Source organism: Cheilinus undulatus, linkage group 2, assembly GCF_018320785.1.
Source record: "Cheilinus undulatus linkage group 2, ASM1832078v1, whole genome shotgun sequence".
Classification (NCBI taxonomy): domain Eukaryota; kingdom Metazoa; phylum Chordata; class Actinopteri; order Labriformes; family Labridae; genus Cheilinus; species Cheilinus undulatus.
The window spans coordinates 48038254-48055513 of NC_054866.1; the positions used below are offsets into that span (position 1 = coordinate 48038254).

The following is a 17260-nucleotide window of genomic DNA, read 5'->3' on the forward strand; positions in this document are numbered from 1 at the left end:
CATAGAGTAGAAAACATGAAAAATCAAAGAGGCTGGTCAGAAAGAAAACATGTTTTAACCTATTTATATTGGATGCAGTAAGATCTGATGTGGCTTCAGCTCAATGTGGATGATCTCATTGTTCTTAAGGCATGTAACATCAACTGCATCATGGTTTGCTAAAATTTCAACCTTTGGAAGGTAGGTTGGACAAAAAATCATTTTGTTTTTAGCCACTTAAAGCACAAAAACCGAAAAACTGATTGATGGAAAGGTTCTTAAAGTTGGTCAGTGAAAACCTGAAGCAACATTGAGAAAGGGAAATTTCAGAATTTTAGTTTTTTTTTTTTTTTTTTAACAATACTAAAGTTTTAGTGGCTGTTTTTTTGAGCTGACATATGTCTACATAGGTTTAATTGCTTCACGGGCATTTCAGCACCTTTTTTGTTTCCAGGAACACATTCACGACCCTCTGAAAGGTCCCCAAGACCCACTTTTGGGTCTAAACCCACCAGTTGAGAACCACTCTTCTACATGACCATATATCATTGTTTCACACTCAGGTAGCATGTGGTAAGTCTACCTTGAGTGGTTTTGACATAATGGCAAATAATCAAATCTAAAAAGCAGCATAGACCGAATGGTGTTGTGGCTGATAAGGGACAGCAGGAAGGAGGGAGTGGGCGTCTCTTTCTTTTGCCTGCTCTTGAAATGCCCATGATGTTTTAAAGGCATTATTGAAATTCCATGTTAGATGCAGGTCAAGTGAATCTCTGGGGTTTAGTTACGCTCAAATATTTACATTTTTTATATTTTTTTAGATTACAAGTTAAGTTTCCTTTAGTTTGATAAATATCACAAATGTATCAGTTTAATTTTACTTATTGTGAGTCCTTCTCTGCTCTGCAACATCTTCTGCTGCACCTTCATCTGTGACTTTATGTATTAGCTTGAAAGGTAAATAGTAAAGTCACTTTTGGAAATAGACCTGGGGCTTAAAACTGATCATGGACATGGACACCAACTAGAAAAATTCGACCTGATGGTTCTTGACATCTGTCGGTGCATGGTGGTGCTGGGTTCATAGTTCATCCTGTTGGAAGGTGACTGAGCCCAGGCCAAAAAGAGGATTTGGCTGAGCAGACAATGGTCAGATTTTTATCACTATAAGAAAATTCCTTTATCTTGATTTTGATCATTTTTAGCTTGGTTTCAATAAAAAATTTAAAATGTAGATCAATGCATGTGGCTCATTTTCTCAAAGTCTCACACTTAAGAGTTTTCACATAGTAGGACACCGTATCACTCTGAACAGAAGCTCATCATGTGCTATTATAACCAGTTTGTGTTACTGTTAATTAGAAGTTGAGAACTACACTATATAGAGTAAATGTATAGTATTGTACTATAATATTGTATAATAAATGTGTTTTTTATTCTAATCATTAAATACTGTTAAATTTTTCATTTGATGATGTTATGGTGGTATAATTAACAGGAACAGAAAATTACTCTGGTCAGTATGGTTTCTGCATTCTCTGATTTGCTTTTCATGGTCATGTAGAGATGGGTTAAACATCTTCAATGTTCTTGTAACTATGTTTTAGGACATTTACTTAAAATGGAGGAATACTTGATTAAATGTGTATATTTATGTTTATTCTGTGGCTAATTATATTTTATGTTTGACTACTTGAATCACTACTTATGAAGAAATATAAAATCTTCCAAATGCATGTCCCATCAAAATCTAAACAACTGTTGTACTATGAACTTCCTCATGATCAGGACAGGGCTGTGGCTGCCTGATGTAGTTTTTAAGAGGAGGTAGCCCTTAAATTAACCAAATCACTCAATAATTGATCACTCCATTTTAAATTGAGTTTTAAACTCCACCACTTAATTATTTTTTTTTCTTTTCACCCATTCTATTGTTCTGTGTTGTTGTATTATAAACTCCCACTCATTGCCATCTTACTATCTAATAATTTTGACTTTTAAGTTAAAATTTTAACTATTCTCTGAATGACTTTTTATCTAATAACTTTTACTTTGAAATCATAATTATACCTTACTTACTCGTAATTTAGATTTCTGATTTTTTTTAGGTCTGTCTGCAAATTCACATTTATTTATTTTTAAAATGGTGGGAATGGACTCCCATGTCTACAAGTTTGAATAAGTTTATAATTTTATGTGATGTTAGAATTCAAGCAGGACTTTTGCATATTTTAGGTTTCGGGCGGTACCTACGTCAGTTAAAGGGGGAACAAAATGTTGGTAAACCTTCACCGTCGGTGATTCTTAGTGTGACACACAGCGGAAGTAAACAAACAGGAGTAGGTGTTTGAATGAAGTGGTGGCGTCAGGAAGATTTGTCTGTAGTTGTAGCTCAGCTTTTTCGTTTTTGTTTTTTTTTTGATAAATAAACTGAAATGTGTTCAAGTGAGAATTTGAGAGAGTTTGTCATCGAGCGGCTAACTGCTGCTGCTGAAGACATATTTGGAGTTTTCCAGAGAACTATTGTCGAGTACGAGGCAGAGATCGATCGACAGCGCAGACTGCTGGATATCGTTCAGAAACCTCAAATCGATTTACATAGAATAGGTGAGAAACAAATTTGATATGAACAGAGATAACTGTTTTATGTTCCCCATGGATTCTTTATCTGCCGTGATGTCAAGTTTTGGTTAGTGGTTTATCCCATGACTCTCAATATAGATGTAACAGAGACTGAAAACCTTCACTATCCCTGGAGGAGTTTAAGGAAAAAAATGTTATGCACATCTACCAAACTCACAAGTAAGCGTTCCCAATATAAGAGAAGCAGAATCGAACACAACAGTCTTAAAGCATATTTGAAATCCTGTTTTAATATGAGAAAGACCAGAAGCAGAAGGGCAGCATACTGCCTTCTCTAAAGTTAAAAGTTTTTAGTTATCTATGAAACCTCTACAAATTAAATATTTTATTGGAGTGCAGGCAATAAACTGCTCCTTTGATGTTTTTTTTTCTTTTTCATGAAACCCCATGTAAATTTATCATAAACACACCGTCATTCACATTTTTTCTAATTCCTTTTTTCTTCCTCTCTGAAGAAATTCCCTGAAAATGAAAACTTAATGAACATACTGAATATTTATACACCCAGTCCTGCAATCATGTCAGTGACAACTTCGGGCTTATTTGGTGCTACAGATCTTTTTGCGTCTTCGGTGCGGTTGTGAGACTACCACTCTTGGTTCATTTTCAATGTCCAGCTATGATTTGATTTTGTACTGCAGATGCAACAGTGTTTTGCAACATCCTCACACAGGTAGGATGATGCGAAAGGAAAAAGTGTGGCAAAGGCTCTACTGCCTAGCTGCTACTACTCTTTTTCCTCTCCAATCCAAAATGCTGACCATGTCTTGAACTGCAATATTACTGTTGAATTGGAGGAGAATTCAAAAGACTGCTCCTCTTCTCCAGAGCGGAAGTCATCAGCTGGTGCTGCATGTTTTGTGGACTGCAATAGTGGTAACTAAATGTTTTCATTCTCAGCTCCTCAAGATGTCCCTCAGCAGCATGAGTGTAAAGAAGAGGAGGTTGTGACTGACCAGCAGCTCTGTTACCAGGAGAGGAACTTCAGTCTGAACCAAGAGGAGCCAGAGCCTCCACAGATGAAGGAGGAGCAGGAGGAGCTCTGCATCTCTCAGGAGACAGAGGAGCTCACAGTGAAGCAGGAGAATCCACAGATAAAGGAGGAACAGGAGGAAGTCTGCAGCAGTCAGGAGGTACAGGAGCTCATAGTAAAGCAGGAGACTGAAACATTCATTTGGACTTCTACTCATGAGGACAGTGACTACAGTGAACCTGAACAACAAAATGAACAGAATGTCCTTTCTGACAACTCCCATGTTGTTGCAAATCAAGATCCCCATGGAAGCAAGCATGATGACTCAGAGTCAAGTGGATCAGAATCAACATCTAAGGAAAGACCTAAGAAGAGAAGAATTGAGACAACTGAAACATCAGAGATTGTATGCAATCCTCACCAAAGTCAGAAGTTGTTTAAATGTGACACATGTGGTGAAGAGGTTAATAGCAAGTCAGAATTACAGACACATCAGCGTGTCCATGATGGTAAGGAGACACATTCATGCAAGATTTGTGGGAAAATGTTCAGCTACAAGTATGATTTGACTAAACATACAAGATCCCACACAGGTGAGAGGCCGTTTCCATGCAACACATGTGGAAAAAGTTTCTTTCGGCTGGCTCACTTGAATTCTCATTATAAAGTTCATACACATGAAAGGCCATTTACATGTGAAACATGTGGCAGCACTTTCAGAGATAAAAGTGATTTAAAGATTCACATGAGAACTCACACAGGTGAAAGACCGTACTCCTGTGATACCTGTGGGGCAAAATTTACCCAGAAAAGTAATATGAATAAACACAAAAGAATTCATACAGGTGAAAAGCCGTACTCCTGTGAAACTTGTGGTAAATCTTTTGTAAACAAAAGTGAGTTGAATATTCATACAAGAACACACACAGGTGAGAGACCTTTCTCTTGCAGCACATGTGGAAAAGGATTTATTCAGAGGAAGTTAATGAAACTTCATACGAGAGTACACACAGGTGAAAAGCCATACTCCTGTGTTACCTGTGGGAAATCATTTTCCCAGAAAAGTAATTTGGATAAGCATGAAAGAGTTCATACAGGTGAAAAACCATATTCTTGCAATGAATGTGACAGGTCTTTTACATATTTGTATGCTTTAACAGATCACATGAGAAGAGCTCACACAGGTGAGCGTCCATACCTTTGTAAGACCTGCGGGAAAACATTCGTTTCCTCATCTGATTGTTCACAACACATGAAATCCCACGCAGACAAGTAGTCGCATGTCCACGGATGTGGTGGAGATGATTGAGTTCCACTGATAGCTGTATCTTTGTATTAAACACAAACTGTTTTCTTTTGAAGGAGGTTCACAGATGCCTTGCAGCTATCTGAATGGCTTTGAATGATGGATTTGCCTTGGGTTGTTTAAAGTATTTTTGCACTTTACTGTTGTGTCTGACTTGGTGTGATTACGTTTCCAATGTTTCTTTTTTCTGTATTTTTTGGACTGGTTTCAATGTAAATTTCCTTTATTTGACAATAAAGTTAAAGTAAGTGTAAAGATGCTGATCATTTTCATTATTTGCTTTAACTCCGTCCAGGGTCGGTGGGGGTCTTCAGTCTCTGGAACAGCTATATTGGGAGTCCTGGGCTAAAACCACAGGCATTAACCAAAGCCTGACATCACGGCAGATAAAGACACCATGGGGAATAAAAAAGAGTTATTGCTGTTAATGTTTCAAGTAAAATGTGTTCTTCACCTATTGTGTGTAAGTTGAAGACCATCCAGCATCATGAAGTGCTTTAATGCAGACTTTCATTTTGAGTGAGCTCTACACGTTTTACCATTTTGAACAGGAATGAGGGATTTCAAACTGAATTCACCCAAATTTGAGCCGGCTCACTGGGCTTCTCTGAGAAGTCAGAAATTAATCAAGCATAACATTCAGCCATTAAAACTATTTTTTCCGTTCAGGAATGCAAGTAAATAACTATAATTTGACATATTAATCAAGAAATAATAATGTGCTTTACTATTTTTCAGTTCTTTTGTAAATCAGTAAATTTAAAAATTCATGGATAACAATAATAATTATATTGTAGCATTAAAATATCACTTTGGTTAAAGAGCTTGTACATATTGGTGTATTAACCATTGCAGAAACATGAAAAATGATTTTGGTATTTACCAATACTGTTAATTTAGGGCAGCTGTGGCATAAACCTTACTTTAGTAAGGGTTAGGGTGGTCTAATAAATTTTTTAAGCACTGTGTGTATATATATATATGTATATATAAAATTGAATAGGTTTATGATTTGATTTTAGAATAAAGGGAGGACTTCGTCATATTTTAGTTTAAGAGCTGAAATTTCGTCAGCTGAAAGGGGGAAGAAAATGTTGGGGTCACTTCACCGTCGGTGGTTCTTAGTGCGACACACAGCGGAAGTAAACAGGAGTAGCTATTTGAATGAAGTTGCGGCATCATGAAGGTTTGTCTGTAGGTGTAGTTCAACTTTTTTTTAGCTTTTAATAAAAAAAATAAGTGTTCAACAGAAAATTTGAGAGGCTTTGTCATCGAGCGGCTAACTGCTGCTGCTGAAGACATATTTGGAGTTTTTCAGAGAACTATCGTCGAGTACGAGGCAGAGATCGATCGACAGCGCAGACTGCTGGATATCGTCCTAAAACCTCACATCGACATACACAGAATAGGTGAGGAACAGTTATATTTAATACATTAACAGAGATGACTGTTTTTTAATTCCCCATGGTCCCTGGACTGGGTTAAAGCAAATGATGTGCACATCTTCACTCACTCGCATGTAAGCCATTGTCGATAAAGGCAACAAACAACAGAAAATAACAGTCTTAAAGCATTTGTCGCATACTATTTATATATTTATATTAATATGAGAAATGCCAGAAGCAGAAGGGCAGCAAGCTGTCTTCTCTTGGGTTAAACGTTATTTATGAAACGAAAAACCATGAAATCTTGTATTACACTGCAAGTACTTAACTGCTCGTCTGATGTTGTTCTTTTTCACGAAACTCCAACAAGTTTAGTGATATCTGGTAGCTGATTGCATGTTTTGTGTCCTTTGATAGTGGTATCTAAATGTTTTCTTTCTCGGTTCCTCCAGATGTCCCTCAGCAGCATGAGTGTAAAGAAGAGGAGGCTGAGGCTGACCAGCAGCTCTGTAACCAGGAGAGGGACTTCAGTCTGGACCAAGAGGAGCCCGAGCCTCCACAGATAAAGGAGGAACAGGAGGAACTCTGTAGCAGTCACGAGGTAGAGCAGCTCACAGTGAAGCAGGAGACTAATACATTCATGTTGACTCCTACTCATGAGGACAGTGACTACAGTGAAGCTGATCAACAAAATGAACAGAATGTCCCCTCTGACAACTCCCATGTTGTTGCAAATCAAGATCCCCATGGAAGCAAGCATGATGACTCAGAGTCAAGTGGATCAGAATCAACATCTAAGGAAAGACCTAAGAAGAGAAGAACTGAGAAAACTGAAACATCAGAGATTGTATGCAATCCTCACCAAAGTCAAAAAATGTTTAAATATGACATTTGTGGTGAAGAGGTTAACAGCAAGTCAGAATTACAGACACATCAGTGTGTCTATGATGATAAGGAGATACATTCACGTGTGATTTATGGGCAATTGTTCAGCTACAAGTACGATTTGACTAAACATACAAGATCCCACACAGGTGAGAGGCCGTTTTCATGCAACACACGTGGACAAAGTTTCTTTCAGCTGGCTTACTTGAATGCTCATTATACAGTCCATACACATGAAAGGCCATTTACATGTGAAACATGTGGCAGCACCTCCAGAGATAAAAGTGACTTAAAAATTCTCATGAGAACTCACACAGGTGAAAAGCCGTACTCCTGTGATACCTGTGGGGCATCATTTACCATGAAAAGTAATATGAATAAGCACAAAAGAATTCATACAGGTGAAAAGCCGTACTCCTGTGAAACCTGTGGGGCAAAATTTACCCAGAAAAGTAATATGATTAATCACAAAAAAGTTCATACAGGTGAAAAACCATTTTCTTGCAATGAATGTGACAGGTCTTTTAAATATTCAAATGTCTTAAAAATTCATGTGAGAAGAGCTCACACAGGTGAGTGTCCGTACCTTTGTAAGACCTGCGGGAAAACATTTGTTTCCTCATCTGATCGTTCACAGCACATGAAATCCCATGCTGACAAGTAGCCATGTGTACACACACGTAAAGATGATTGAGTTTGAGAAATAGCTGCATCTCTGTATGAAACATAAAACAGTTTCCTTTGAGAGGAGGTCCACTGTCCCTCAGTTCCTTACAGATGTCTTAAGATCTTCTGCTTTGTCAAAGTTAAAATTTCAGCAGTATATAGAATCATCTAAAATGCCCTCAAGATAACATTTATAACAACTTAAATGCCAAGTTTATGCCCTGGCTAAATTACTGACTATGATTTGATCAACATGCCAAAGTTTTCCCTTCCTGTAAGTATGTGGGGTTCTAGCAGGTCTGCCTGTAGATTTCTCTGAAAAGCTCAGAGAATGGGCCCTCCCAGTTAGGATTTATTGATCGTGTTCATACATGTATGTTTGATCACTTGCATTGGGACTAGCGTCCTGGCTAACAGTTACTTCATCTTGGAGCTGAGAAGTGTGTCAAACTGTTATTTTCCATTTTCATCGATTTTTTTGCAATTCTTGCCTAATTTTTTCCTCCTTTGACCAATTTTTACCACATTGTAACCCCTTTTCATCAATTTTGCTGCCTATTTTGCAACTTTTAAAACATTTTTTCCATTTTCAACCTATTTCTGCTTATTTTTAAATCCAGTTGTACCACCTTTTCTGCCCATTTCTGCCACTTCTGACCCATTTTACCAATCTCTGCCTCTTGTTGCCCCTGATGACTAGTTTTTGCCACTTTGTATCCCTTTTCACCACTTTTAAGCCCATTTAGCCAATTCATTTAATTGTTTGTTACATCCATTTTTGACATTTTAAACCCATTTTGCCTCTTCTAACTCCTTTTCACCTTTTTTTTCTGACAGTTTTTGCTTCCCATTTTTGCCATGTTACCCCATTTTTGCTAGTTTAAAAACACCTTTTCTTGACATATCTGCCTCTATGCACCCATTTTTGTCTCTTTTCCCATCTCATTTTCTGACTATTTCTGCCACTTTTGACCAATTTTCACTAATATCTGCCTGTCATTTTTGCCAATATGAACCCCTTTCCATCACCTTAAAAACAATATTTGCCAATTTTAATCACATTTTACTGCTTGTTATGGTAATTTTTGCCACTTGAAACCCCTTTTCACCATTTCTGGGGAGTTTTGGCCTCTCTCAATCCATTTTACCACTTAAACTAACTGTACTACCACTATGATTTTATTTAACCCATTTAAAATCTGTTTTAAGCAATGATGTTCATATTTTTAGAAGGCTATATACTACAGCAGAAATAAATAAATGCTGCCAAGAGTGGTTATTATTCAAGTTAAAGTAATTTCATAGCTTAACTTTACAATGGGCAAAGATTTTTCTGACCTCTTGACCCCAGTTTGGCTGGGCCTCAGAAAGCTCTCCTCTTTATCCCCCCTTATTGGCAGACTTGCTTGGATGGACAAGGACTGACTCTGCAAAACCTGCAAACAGCAACAAAGTGTTAAATATATGCTGCTGTAATGTCATGTATACAGTGAACAATGAGAATGGCTATTTTTTGTGCTGTCAAGGGCTGGAATTCAGAGTTACACTGGGACATTCATTGAATCCATTTGAAAACCAGTCACAGATTGTGAGATCAGAACTGTACTTAATTCAGGACTGCTTTCCTAAAAAGTACCATAATTACATTTTTTGCAGCGTCGGTATGGGATTTTGCTTATCTTGATTGCTGATGATGGGACCATATGGGTGAAATTCCTCTACTTTTTCGACTCATTAAACTAGGAGGGCAGTATTGGTCAATACTGCAAAGCAATGATCACAATCCTTTATCTGTTAGTCTATTTAAAGGGAAATGGAAGTCTCCTTGTCAACAAAAAAAGCGTCTTTTTTCACAGATTTAATTCCAAATTGAGAATTCAGGATTAGAGAGAGATTTTATTGCAGAGCACATGCTGGCCTCCTGTTCCTTGTTGAATAATATCAGATTCTGATTTAGATTTGTCACTTTTATCTGTGGCTCAAAATAAGGATTGTCATGTTGTAAAGTAGGTTGATAAGTATCACAGTATGTTAATGAAATCCTATTGAACATCTTCCTACCTTATCTTCCTATCTTTACAGATGGTTGTAGAGACCCAGAGAGCAAAGCAGGGTTCGGGGTGCAAGTGACACAGTTAGAAAAAAAGAATGTGTCACAGAGTTAATGGTACCTCTGTATTTACTGCTGAATTGTTGGCTGTTCTCTGATCATTGCACTGGTTTGAGGATGTTAAACCATAAAGTAGCTATTTGTTCAGACTCAGCTCTGTTCTTGATGTCCTTAAAACAGAGTAGAGTATCAGCCCAACCTGACCTTGCTGTTGAAATTTTGTGGAATTTATTTAGAACTGAAAAGCTGAACTGCAAAGTTCTAGAGTGATGAAACTGATTTTGCATTGCAAAATTAGCTTTAAAGCAACTGTATATAGGTGTTAAAGTTCCATGTGGTAAGACATAATACAGAAGTAAATTTTAATTGTTTTTATTGACATAATACCAACATAATAGATCTACATACACTTGTTCTTGACGGAGGATCTATTTATAAACTATCAATTATTACAACAGTGTATTAGGGTCACTCTAGAAAAGAAGAAAAAGCTTTAAATTCTCAAGTTTAAACGTTTTCTTCAAAAGTTGTAATGTATATGAACCAGAATGTAGAATTTTTAAGACTATAAAGTTGAAAAATTAAAAATCCAACCATTGTTTTCAGTTTGGTTTCTTGTATTTTTTTTCACTTTGCACTGTTGTAAATTCACTGTTTAAAAAAATGAAATTTCTGAGTTTATAGTGTCAAAATATAAGATGTTTCAAACTTGGTGATTCTAATCTTCTTTCTTGTAAATTTCTGACCTTTTAAACTCTGAAATTCTAAGTAATAGTGACTTTATAATAAAAAATAGATTCTTTTCCTATTTTTGCATACAAAAACTTTACAGAAAACATAACAGATTCATTTATAATCTTTTAGGTTAGCCCTAATACATTTGTTTCCAATTATGATTTAAAATATAATGAATAGGGGTTCAAGTACCTCTAGTGGTACGTGAAGGCACTCCAGGGGGTGTGTGATATTTTTAAGAATATTTAAAATTGTACCCATGCAAAAGTCTTTTAAAATAACAAATATTTCAATAAAATACAAGAGAAGTTAAAAAATGGAATTTTATATCTAGTAGGTGCTTCAATTTCATTATCCTAAAAAACCCAGAGTCTCCCCTATGGCAGTATGGTGTGACCCACCCTGGCACATGCCACATGACATCACCTTTCAATCACTTTATTCTCAGTGTTTTCATAACTGTGTTGCTGACTTCTTTCTTTTTTTGTGTGTGAAGAAATGTTTATATTAAGTTCATGGTTTCAGTTTGAGAAGAGATCTTTATTTTGATGCCAGGAGGACACAAAGTCTTTGAATATTTTTGTGAACACAAATCTTTATTTTTAATTATTTATTTATTTAATTTAAACAAAATTTTAGCTCTATGTTTTTATCTCTAAATAGTTAAATATATCACTGTTTTCTCTACAGTTATTTGAATACTCATATTTAAATGAGAAGATTCAACATGAATTCAGTCATGCATTATCAGCATTTACAATAAAAAAAAAAGTTCAAATATTTGAAATTTGAAAGTGTTTATCAGTGACAGAGTTTAATAAAACAGACACTGGTGTCACAGCACAGTTTTAATTTCTTTAATTGAGCCAAAAATGCTTTGAGCTATTAGGGGAGCAAAAACATATTCCACAGGGGGGCAGAGGGTACATCCCTGAAAAAACCGTGAGAACAACTGGTCTAATCCACCGGAAACTGTAGAAGAAGCATCTGATACCAAGATTGACCTAATGGGGGCAGCAATGTACCGCGAGACATCTAGTCTGCCGGAAATCCAGAAGAAAATACAGCAGCAGAGGAAAATAAAGAAGGTGACAACTCGTGTATGAAAGTTCCTCGCCTTTTAATATTTCATGAAAAAACAAAAATGTGTTCAACTGAGAAGCTGAGAGAGTTTGTCGTCGAGCGGCTAACTGCTGCCGCTGAAGACATTTTTGGAGTTTTTCAGAGAACTATCGTCGAGTATGAGGCAGAGATCGATCGACAGCGCAGACTGCTGGACATCGTTCAGAAACCTCACATCGACATACACAGAATAGGTGAGGAACAGTGTTTAATTCATTAACAGAGATGACTGTTTTTTTGTGTGTTCTCCGTGGTGTTATTATCTGTCGTGCTATCAGGTTGTTGTTAAAACATGGATTTTAACCTTTTAGACCGCGGTCCCATAGTGACAGCGCCAGAGACTGAAGACTTTCACTGTCCCTGGAGGAGTTTTAAGAAAATAATATTATATATATCTGCACACACTCTGCAGAAAGGCCAAGAGCCCGGAGACCTCTTAAGACCTTTGCCATACAGACCTCTAGGTGACGGCGATGTCTCGCGCCCGAGCTCTAATTTTCAAAATGAAAGATCACGTCTGGTCGCAATGTATGTTTATTTTTATTTTTTTGTTCATTTATAATTTTTAATATTAAATTAAGAGGAAATACTATTTTAAAAAATGAAAGATAACATCTGGTCACGTCTATTTTGTTTATATTTCATATTAAATGAAGAGGAAATACTTCTAAATTTCAAAGTAAAATGCCATGCCTGGTCGCATTGTATGCTTGGTTTTATCATGTATCTTTTATACTTTTATTTCAGTTTAAATTAAGAGGACATACTTATAATTTTCAAAGAAAATGATAGCATTGAAGGAGCACTTTAACTTCTTGTCTTATTTTTTATGTAGATTTTTAAAAATAAATTTAAGAGGAATATGGGACAGTATTGTTCGTTATATATATTCATTTATGAATATTGTTTTTTATACATGTCATGGTAAATCCAGGTAAATTGTGTGATTTATTATCAACATACTGCTGATTTTGTTATCTATATAATATATATAAGAATATTATAGGTTTTTGAAGCCAACTCCCACCCTTTCCAAGCTCTGTTAGGCTCTGTGATCCCTTCCAAGGGTGTAAACTTTTTCCTTAACAAACAGTGGTTCTCCAAAGATATTAAGGGTCTTAATCATAAAAAGAGAAAATTGATTTTAATGAAGCTTATCTCTTCACAGAAAGGACATTTAAGAATGAAGTGAGGTCTGAAATTAAAAAAGTGTACAGATAAAACTGGGGCAGAACTGAGCTGTTACAACCTATAGAAAGCCTGAAATGAAAGAAAACAATGACAAGATTAGATAAAAAGGGGGCAAAAAATTTAATTGGATGTTTTTTCTTCATATCTGGCTGGTGACTTTAACAGTTTTACCTTCAATTTGAAAATCAGGATTTTACTGCACAGACAGGTGTTTTATAGATAAGTTGTCATCTTCTCTAGCTTTTTCTATTGGTGTGAATGATGTGGCAAAACTTTATAACAAAACTCTGCCTAAGAACCCTGGACCTGACAACATTTGTGGCAGAGCACTAAAAACCTGTGCAGATCACCTGAGCAGCATTTTCAGTTATATTTTCCTACTGTCTCTTGAGCTGCATTAAGTACCCCAGCTTTGGAAACATTCAGTTATCATTCCAATAGCTAAGAGTGGCTCTCCCGAAGCACTCAATGATCTCAGGCCTGTAGCTCTGACGTCTCTAGTGATGAAGACTTTTGAGAAGATCATTAAGAGTGAAAATTGATTACATGTTGAGAAACAGCTTGATCCATTGCAGTTTGCTTACAGAGGTGTGGAGGATGTAGTTGTCACATTACTGCACTTTATGTTCAGGCATCTTGAGGGCCACAAGACACATGCCAGACTCTTATCCATAGACTTTTCCTCAGCATTCAATACCATCCAACCATTTCTGCTTGCTGATAGGCTCTTCCAACATTTTAAACTAGATCCTAACCTGACTGATCACATTACTGACTTAACAAACAGGTCACAGTTTGTGAGACTGGACAGTGTTTTTTACAGTGTGCTCTCCTTGTCTGTGTACCTTGTCTTTTGTGTGCTTCTGCTGCTATACTAATTTCCCTTCACGGGCCAATAAAGAGAATCTGAATCTGAAATCTACATCGCACGTCAATCCACGTACAGCCGATCAATCCAAACACTCAGAAAACATGTAATGTACCTGGCCAACTTCAAAATACAACACACTGCTCTGACTCAGTAAAACATCACTATATCAAAACAAGGGGTCTGATAGAATAGTCCCTCTTGCCTAGGAAGGTTCCTAGCTGAGTGAAACGGCCATGAAGTATTTTAGTGCCGCCCATGATAAGGGCTGTTTGAATTCTCGAAATCAGGGAGAGCACCTTTGGTCGCTCAGAGGGTCACATTATTTTTATTCTCACTGCCAGAGGACCAAAATGTCCCAAATTTTGGGACTCTCCCCATTTAACAATTCAAATTTCTTTTAATTTGACCAAAGCAATGGATATTTAGCTTGTGGTCATAAAAATGCAATCAAACCACATATTCTTCATAAACCTTTTACCTTTGTAATGTATTCACTCATGGCTGAAGCAAAAGAAAACACGAACTCATATCCAAATGAATGGCAAATCAACCCCAGGAAGGAAAAATAATGTACTGTCCCTGTGCAAATTCATAGTTCTGTTATCTTGTCCTTTCTTGTCATAAGCTGCTCAGGGCTGCCCTGCATAGCGCTGCAGAAAAACTTCCAGTGTGAGAGGTCGTTGGCCTTTGGTTGCAGCAAAATCGCTGCACTGTGGACTGCAGCGTATACTTTATGTGTATTGCTGGTGCAGAGTGGTCAGCATCAAAGTTAACAGTTATTCTACCACTTCTGCAGCAGGGAGTTTATGTGTTCAGTAACCATACCATGCAAACTCACTGCGAAGTTCAGGTACCTACGTAATCCTGGGCCTCATGTCAGTGCAGCACTGCAATGCTTAAAACACCACAGCTGAAATACATGTAGAATTTTGTTGAGGTGTGGGGACAGATCGTCGAAATTTTAATATTATTATGTAATAAACAAGTAAACAACATTGGGATATTTATATACTGTTGGTTTTCTGTTTTGGATATCTTAATGTGCATAAAATGACATTAAAAAAGTTACATTTTTAGAGCTACCCCTCGACATCTGATTTGAGTCTCTCAAGGTATCTTGTGTCCTTTCCAGGGGAACTGAATTCCCTTTAGTTCCCCAGTAATTCGAACTATGTAAACCTAACAAGTTGAATAATATATTCTGGTAAAGAAAATGCATGTTTTGTGTCCAGTGATAGTGGTAACTTAATGTGTTCATTCTCTGTTCCTCCAGATGTCCCACGGCAACATGCTTGTAAAGAGGAAGATGTTGTGGCTGACCAGCAGCTCTGTGATCAGGAGAGGAACTTCAGTCTGGACCAAGAGGAGCCAGAGCCTCCACAAGTTAAGGAGGAACAGGAGGAACTCTGCAGCAGTCAGGAGGTAGAGGAGATCATGGTAAAGCAAGAGACAGACAAACTCATGTTGACTCCTACTGATGAGGACCATTACCACAGTGAACCTGAACAACAAAATAAACAGCATCACCTCTCTCACAACTCCCATGTCACTGAGAATCAAGATCCCCACGGAAGCAAGCATGATGACTCAGAATTAAGTGGAAATAAAGAAGCAACACTTATTCTGAAAACTGAAACATCAGAGATTGACTGTAATCTTTACCAAAGTCAAAAGTCTTTCAGTTGTGACCCATATGATGAAGAGGTTAAGAGCAAGTCAGAATTACAGACACATCAGCGTGTCCACAATAAAAAGGAGATGCATTCATGCCAGATTTGTGGGAAAATGTTCAGCTGCAAGTATAATTTGACTAAACATTTAAAATCCCACGCAGGTGAGAGGCCATTTTCATGCAACACATGTGCAAAAAGATTCTTTCGGCTGTCTCACTTGAACGCTCATTATAAAGTTCATACACAGGAAAGGTTAATTACATGTGAAACATGTGGCAAAACTTTCAGAGATAATAGTGACTTAAAGAGTCACATGAGAACTCACACAGGTGAAAAGCCATACTCATGTGATACCTGTGGGGCATCATTTACCATGAGAAGTAATTTAAATCAGCACATACGAATTCATACAGGTGAAAAGCCATATGCCTGTGACCACTGTGGTAAATCTTTCAAATATAAATGTGTGTTAAAAAATCATACAAGAACACACACTGGGGAGAGACCTTACTCCTGCAGCACATGTGGAAAAGGATTCACTCAGCTGAAACAAATGAAAATTCACATGAGAATACACACAGGTGAAAAACCATACTCCTGTGATACCTGTGGGAAATCATTTACGCAGAAAAATCATTTGGATAAGCACAAACGACTTCATACTGGTGAAAAACCATTTTCTTGCAATGAATGTGACAGGTCTTTCATAGAGTTCAGTGTCTTAGCAGCTCACATGAGAAGAGCTCACACAGGTGAGCGTCCATACCTTTGTAAGACCTGCGGGAAAAGATTCTTTGATTCATCGAATCTTTCACGACACATGAAATCACACACAGACAAGTAGCCATGTGTACACTGATGTGGTGGAGGTGACTGAGTGCCAGTAAAAGTTGTATCTCTGTATTAAACACAAACACACATTTTCCCTTTGAGAGGAGGTTCTCAGCGCCTTGCAGATGTCTGAAGATGTCTTTAACTGATGGTTTTGCTTTCAGTAGTCCTTCAATGTATTTTTATATTTCAATGATGTTGGTGACTTTGTGTGATTATTTTTTTCCCATGTTTTATGTTCTTTTTTTTTCCTTGCAAAGAAAATTTCCCTTCAGACATTAAAGTTGAAGTGGTGTACAGATGCTGCTAATTTTCATCATTTTCTGCCAGGAACAATAACTCATTATGTAGCTTTTACCCAAAAATTATTTTAAAAAATTCTGTGTAGTTTTTTAATGTAACAAAACCTCAGCCATTGGAGGGCTGATCCCAACAATGCATAGCAGCTGTGTATTAAAAGTGTCTTCAAGGCATTTAGGTTTGGCTTAGAAATGACTTTGTTTTTCTCATTGCTACGGAAAGAAAAGAATAGAAATTGTGTTCTGATGATGATTTTTGGGTTGTTTTGCCCAGATCTAAAATAAAGTAAAAGAACACAAGGAATTCAGGTCCCTTTGATGCTTTCGTAGTACCCTGATTAATCTAATACCATTTCCCTTGTCAGAGTTGGAGTCTAAGATAGTTTCAATTGGGTGTTTATGCTGATCATTCTGGGTTTTTAAAATGTTTTATTTGTTTTGCTTTGTTCTGGGTTTTTTTTTTTTGTTTTGTTTTGTTTTTTGGCATTTTCCCTGAAATGTACAGGCTTTTTTTGCATAACATTGTTTTGAACAATTAAAAAGTCTAAATTTACTTGATATTGATAAAACACCCTTAATATGAGATTTTAA

At 36.9% G+C, this 17260-nt stretch overlaps 3 protein-coding genes across 3 annotated transcripts; all 3 read left to right on the plus strand.

The window, feature by feature from the left end:
• Positions 1–2319: 2319 nt before the first annotated feature.
• On the plus strand, positions 2320–5100 carry LOC121522759 (zinc finger protein 664-like). The gene is made up of 2 exons (XM_041807405.1): positions 2320–2586; positions 3523–5100. Exons 1-2 carry the CDS (start codon positions 2415–2417, stop codon positions 4869–4871), a joined length of 1521 nt encoding a protein of 506 aa, XP_041663339.1. The 5' UTR covers positions 2320–2414; the 3' UTR covers positions 4872–5100.
• Positions 5101–5298: 198 nt separating this feature from the next.
• LOC121517057 (zinc finger protein OZF-like) lies at positions 5299–8716 on the plus strand. The gene is made up of 3 exons (XM_041798566.1): positions 5299–5337; positions 6106–6310; positions 6739–8716. Exons 1-3 carry the CDS (start codon positions 5299–5301, stop codon positions 7833–7835), a joined length of 1341 nt encoding a protein of 446 aa, XP_041654500.1. The 3' UTR covers positions 7836–8716.
• Positions 8717–11744: 3028 nt separating this feature from the next.
• LOC121522766 (zinc finger protein OZF-like) lies at positions 11745–16879 on the plus strand. Its single transcript, XM_041807416.1, has 2 exons — positions 11745–11998; positions 15140–16879. Exons 1-2 carry the CDS (start codon positions 11785–11787, stop codon positions 16381–16383), a joined length of 1458 nt encoding a protein of 485 aa, XP_041663350.1. The 5' UTR covers positions 11745–11784; the 3' UTR covers positions 16384–16879.
• The last annotated feature ends 381 nt before the right edge of the window (positions 16880–17260 follow it).

Bases quoted from the DNA above. Each gene is read 5' to 3' on its own strand.
- LOC121522759 (XM_041807405.1), top strand. From the start codon at position 2,415: ATGTGTTCAAGTGAGAATTTGAGAGAGTTTGTCATCGAGCGGCTAACT. The intron at 2,587-3,522 runs GTGAGAAACAAA...TTTCATTCTCAG, and splicing joins AATCGATTTACATAGAATAG to CTCCTCAAGATGTCCCTCAG.
- LOC121517057 (XM_041798566.1), top strand. From the start codon at position 5,299: ATGGGGAATAAAAAAGAGTTATTGCTGTTAATGTTTCAA. The intron at 5,338-6,105 runs GTAAAATGTGTT...CTGTAGGTGTAG, and splicing joins TATTGCTGTTAATGTTTCAA to TTCAACTTTTTTTTAGCTTT. The intron at 6,311-6,738 runs GTGAGGAACAGT...CGGTTCCTCCAG, and splicing joins CATCGACATACACAGAATAG to ATGTCCCTCAGCAGCATGAG.
- LOC121522766 (XM_041807416.1), top strand. From the start codon at position 11,785: ATGAAAGTTCCTCGCCTTTTAATATTTCATGAAAAAACAAAAATGTGT. The intron at 11,999-15,139 runs GTGAGGAACAGT...CTGTTCCTCCAG, and splicing joins CATCGACATACACAGAATAG to ATGTCCCACGGCAACATGCT.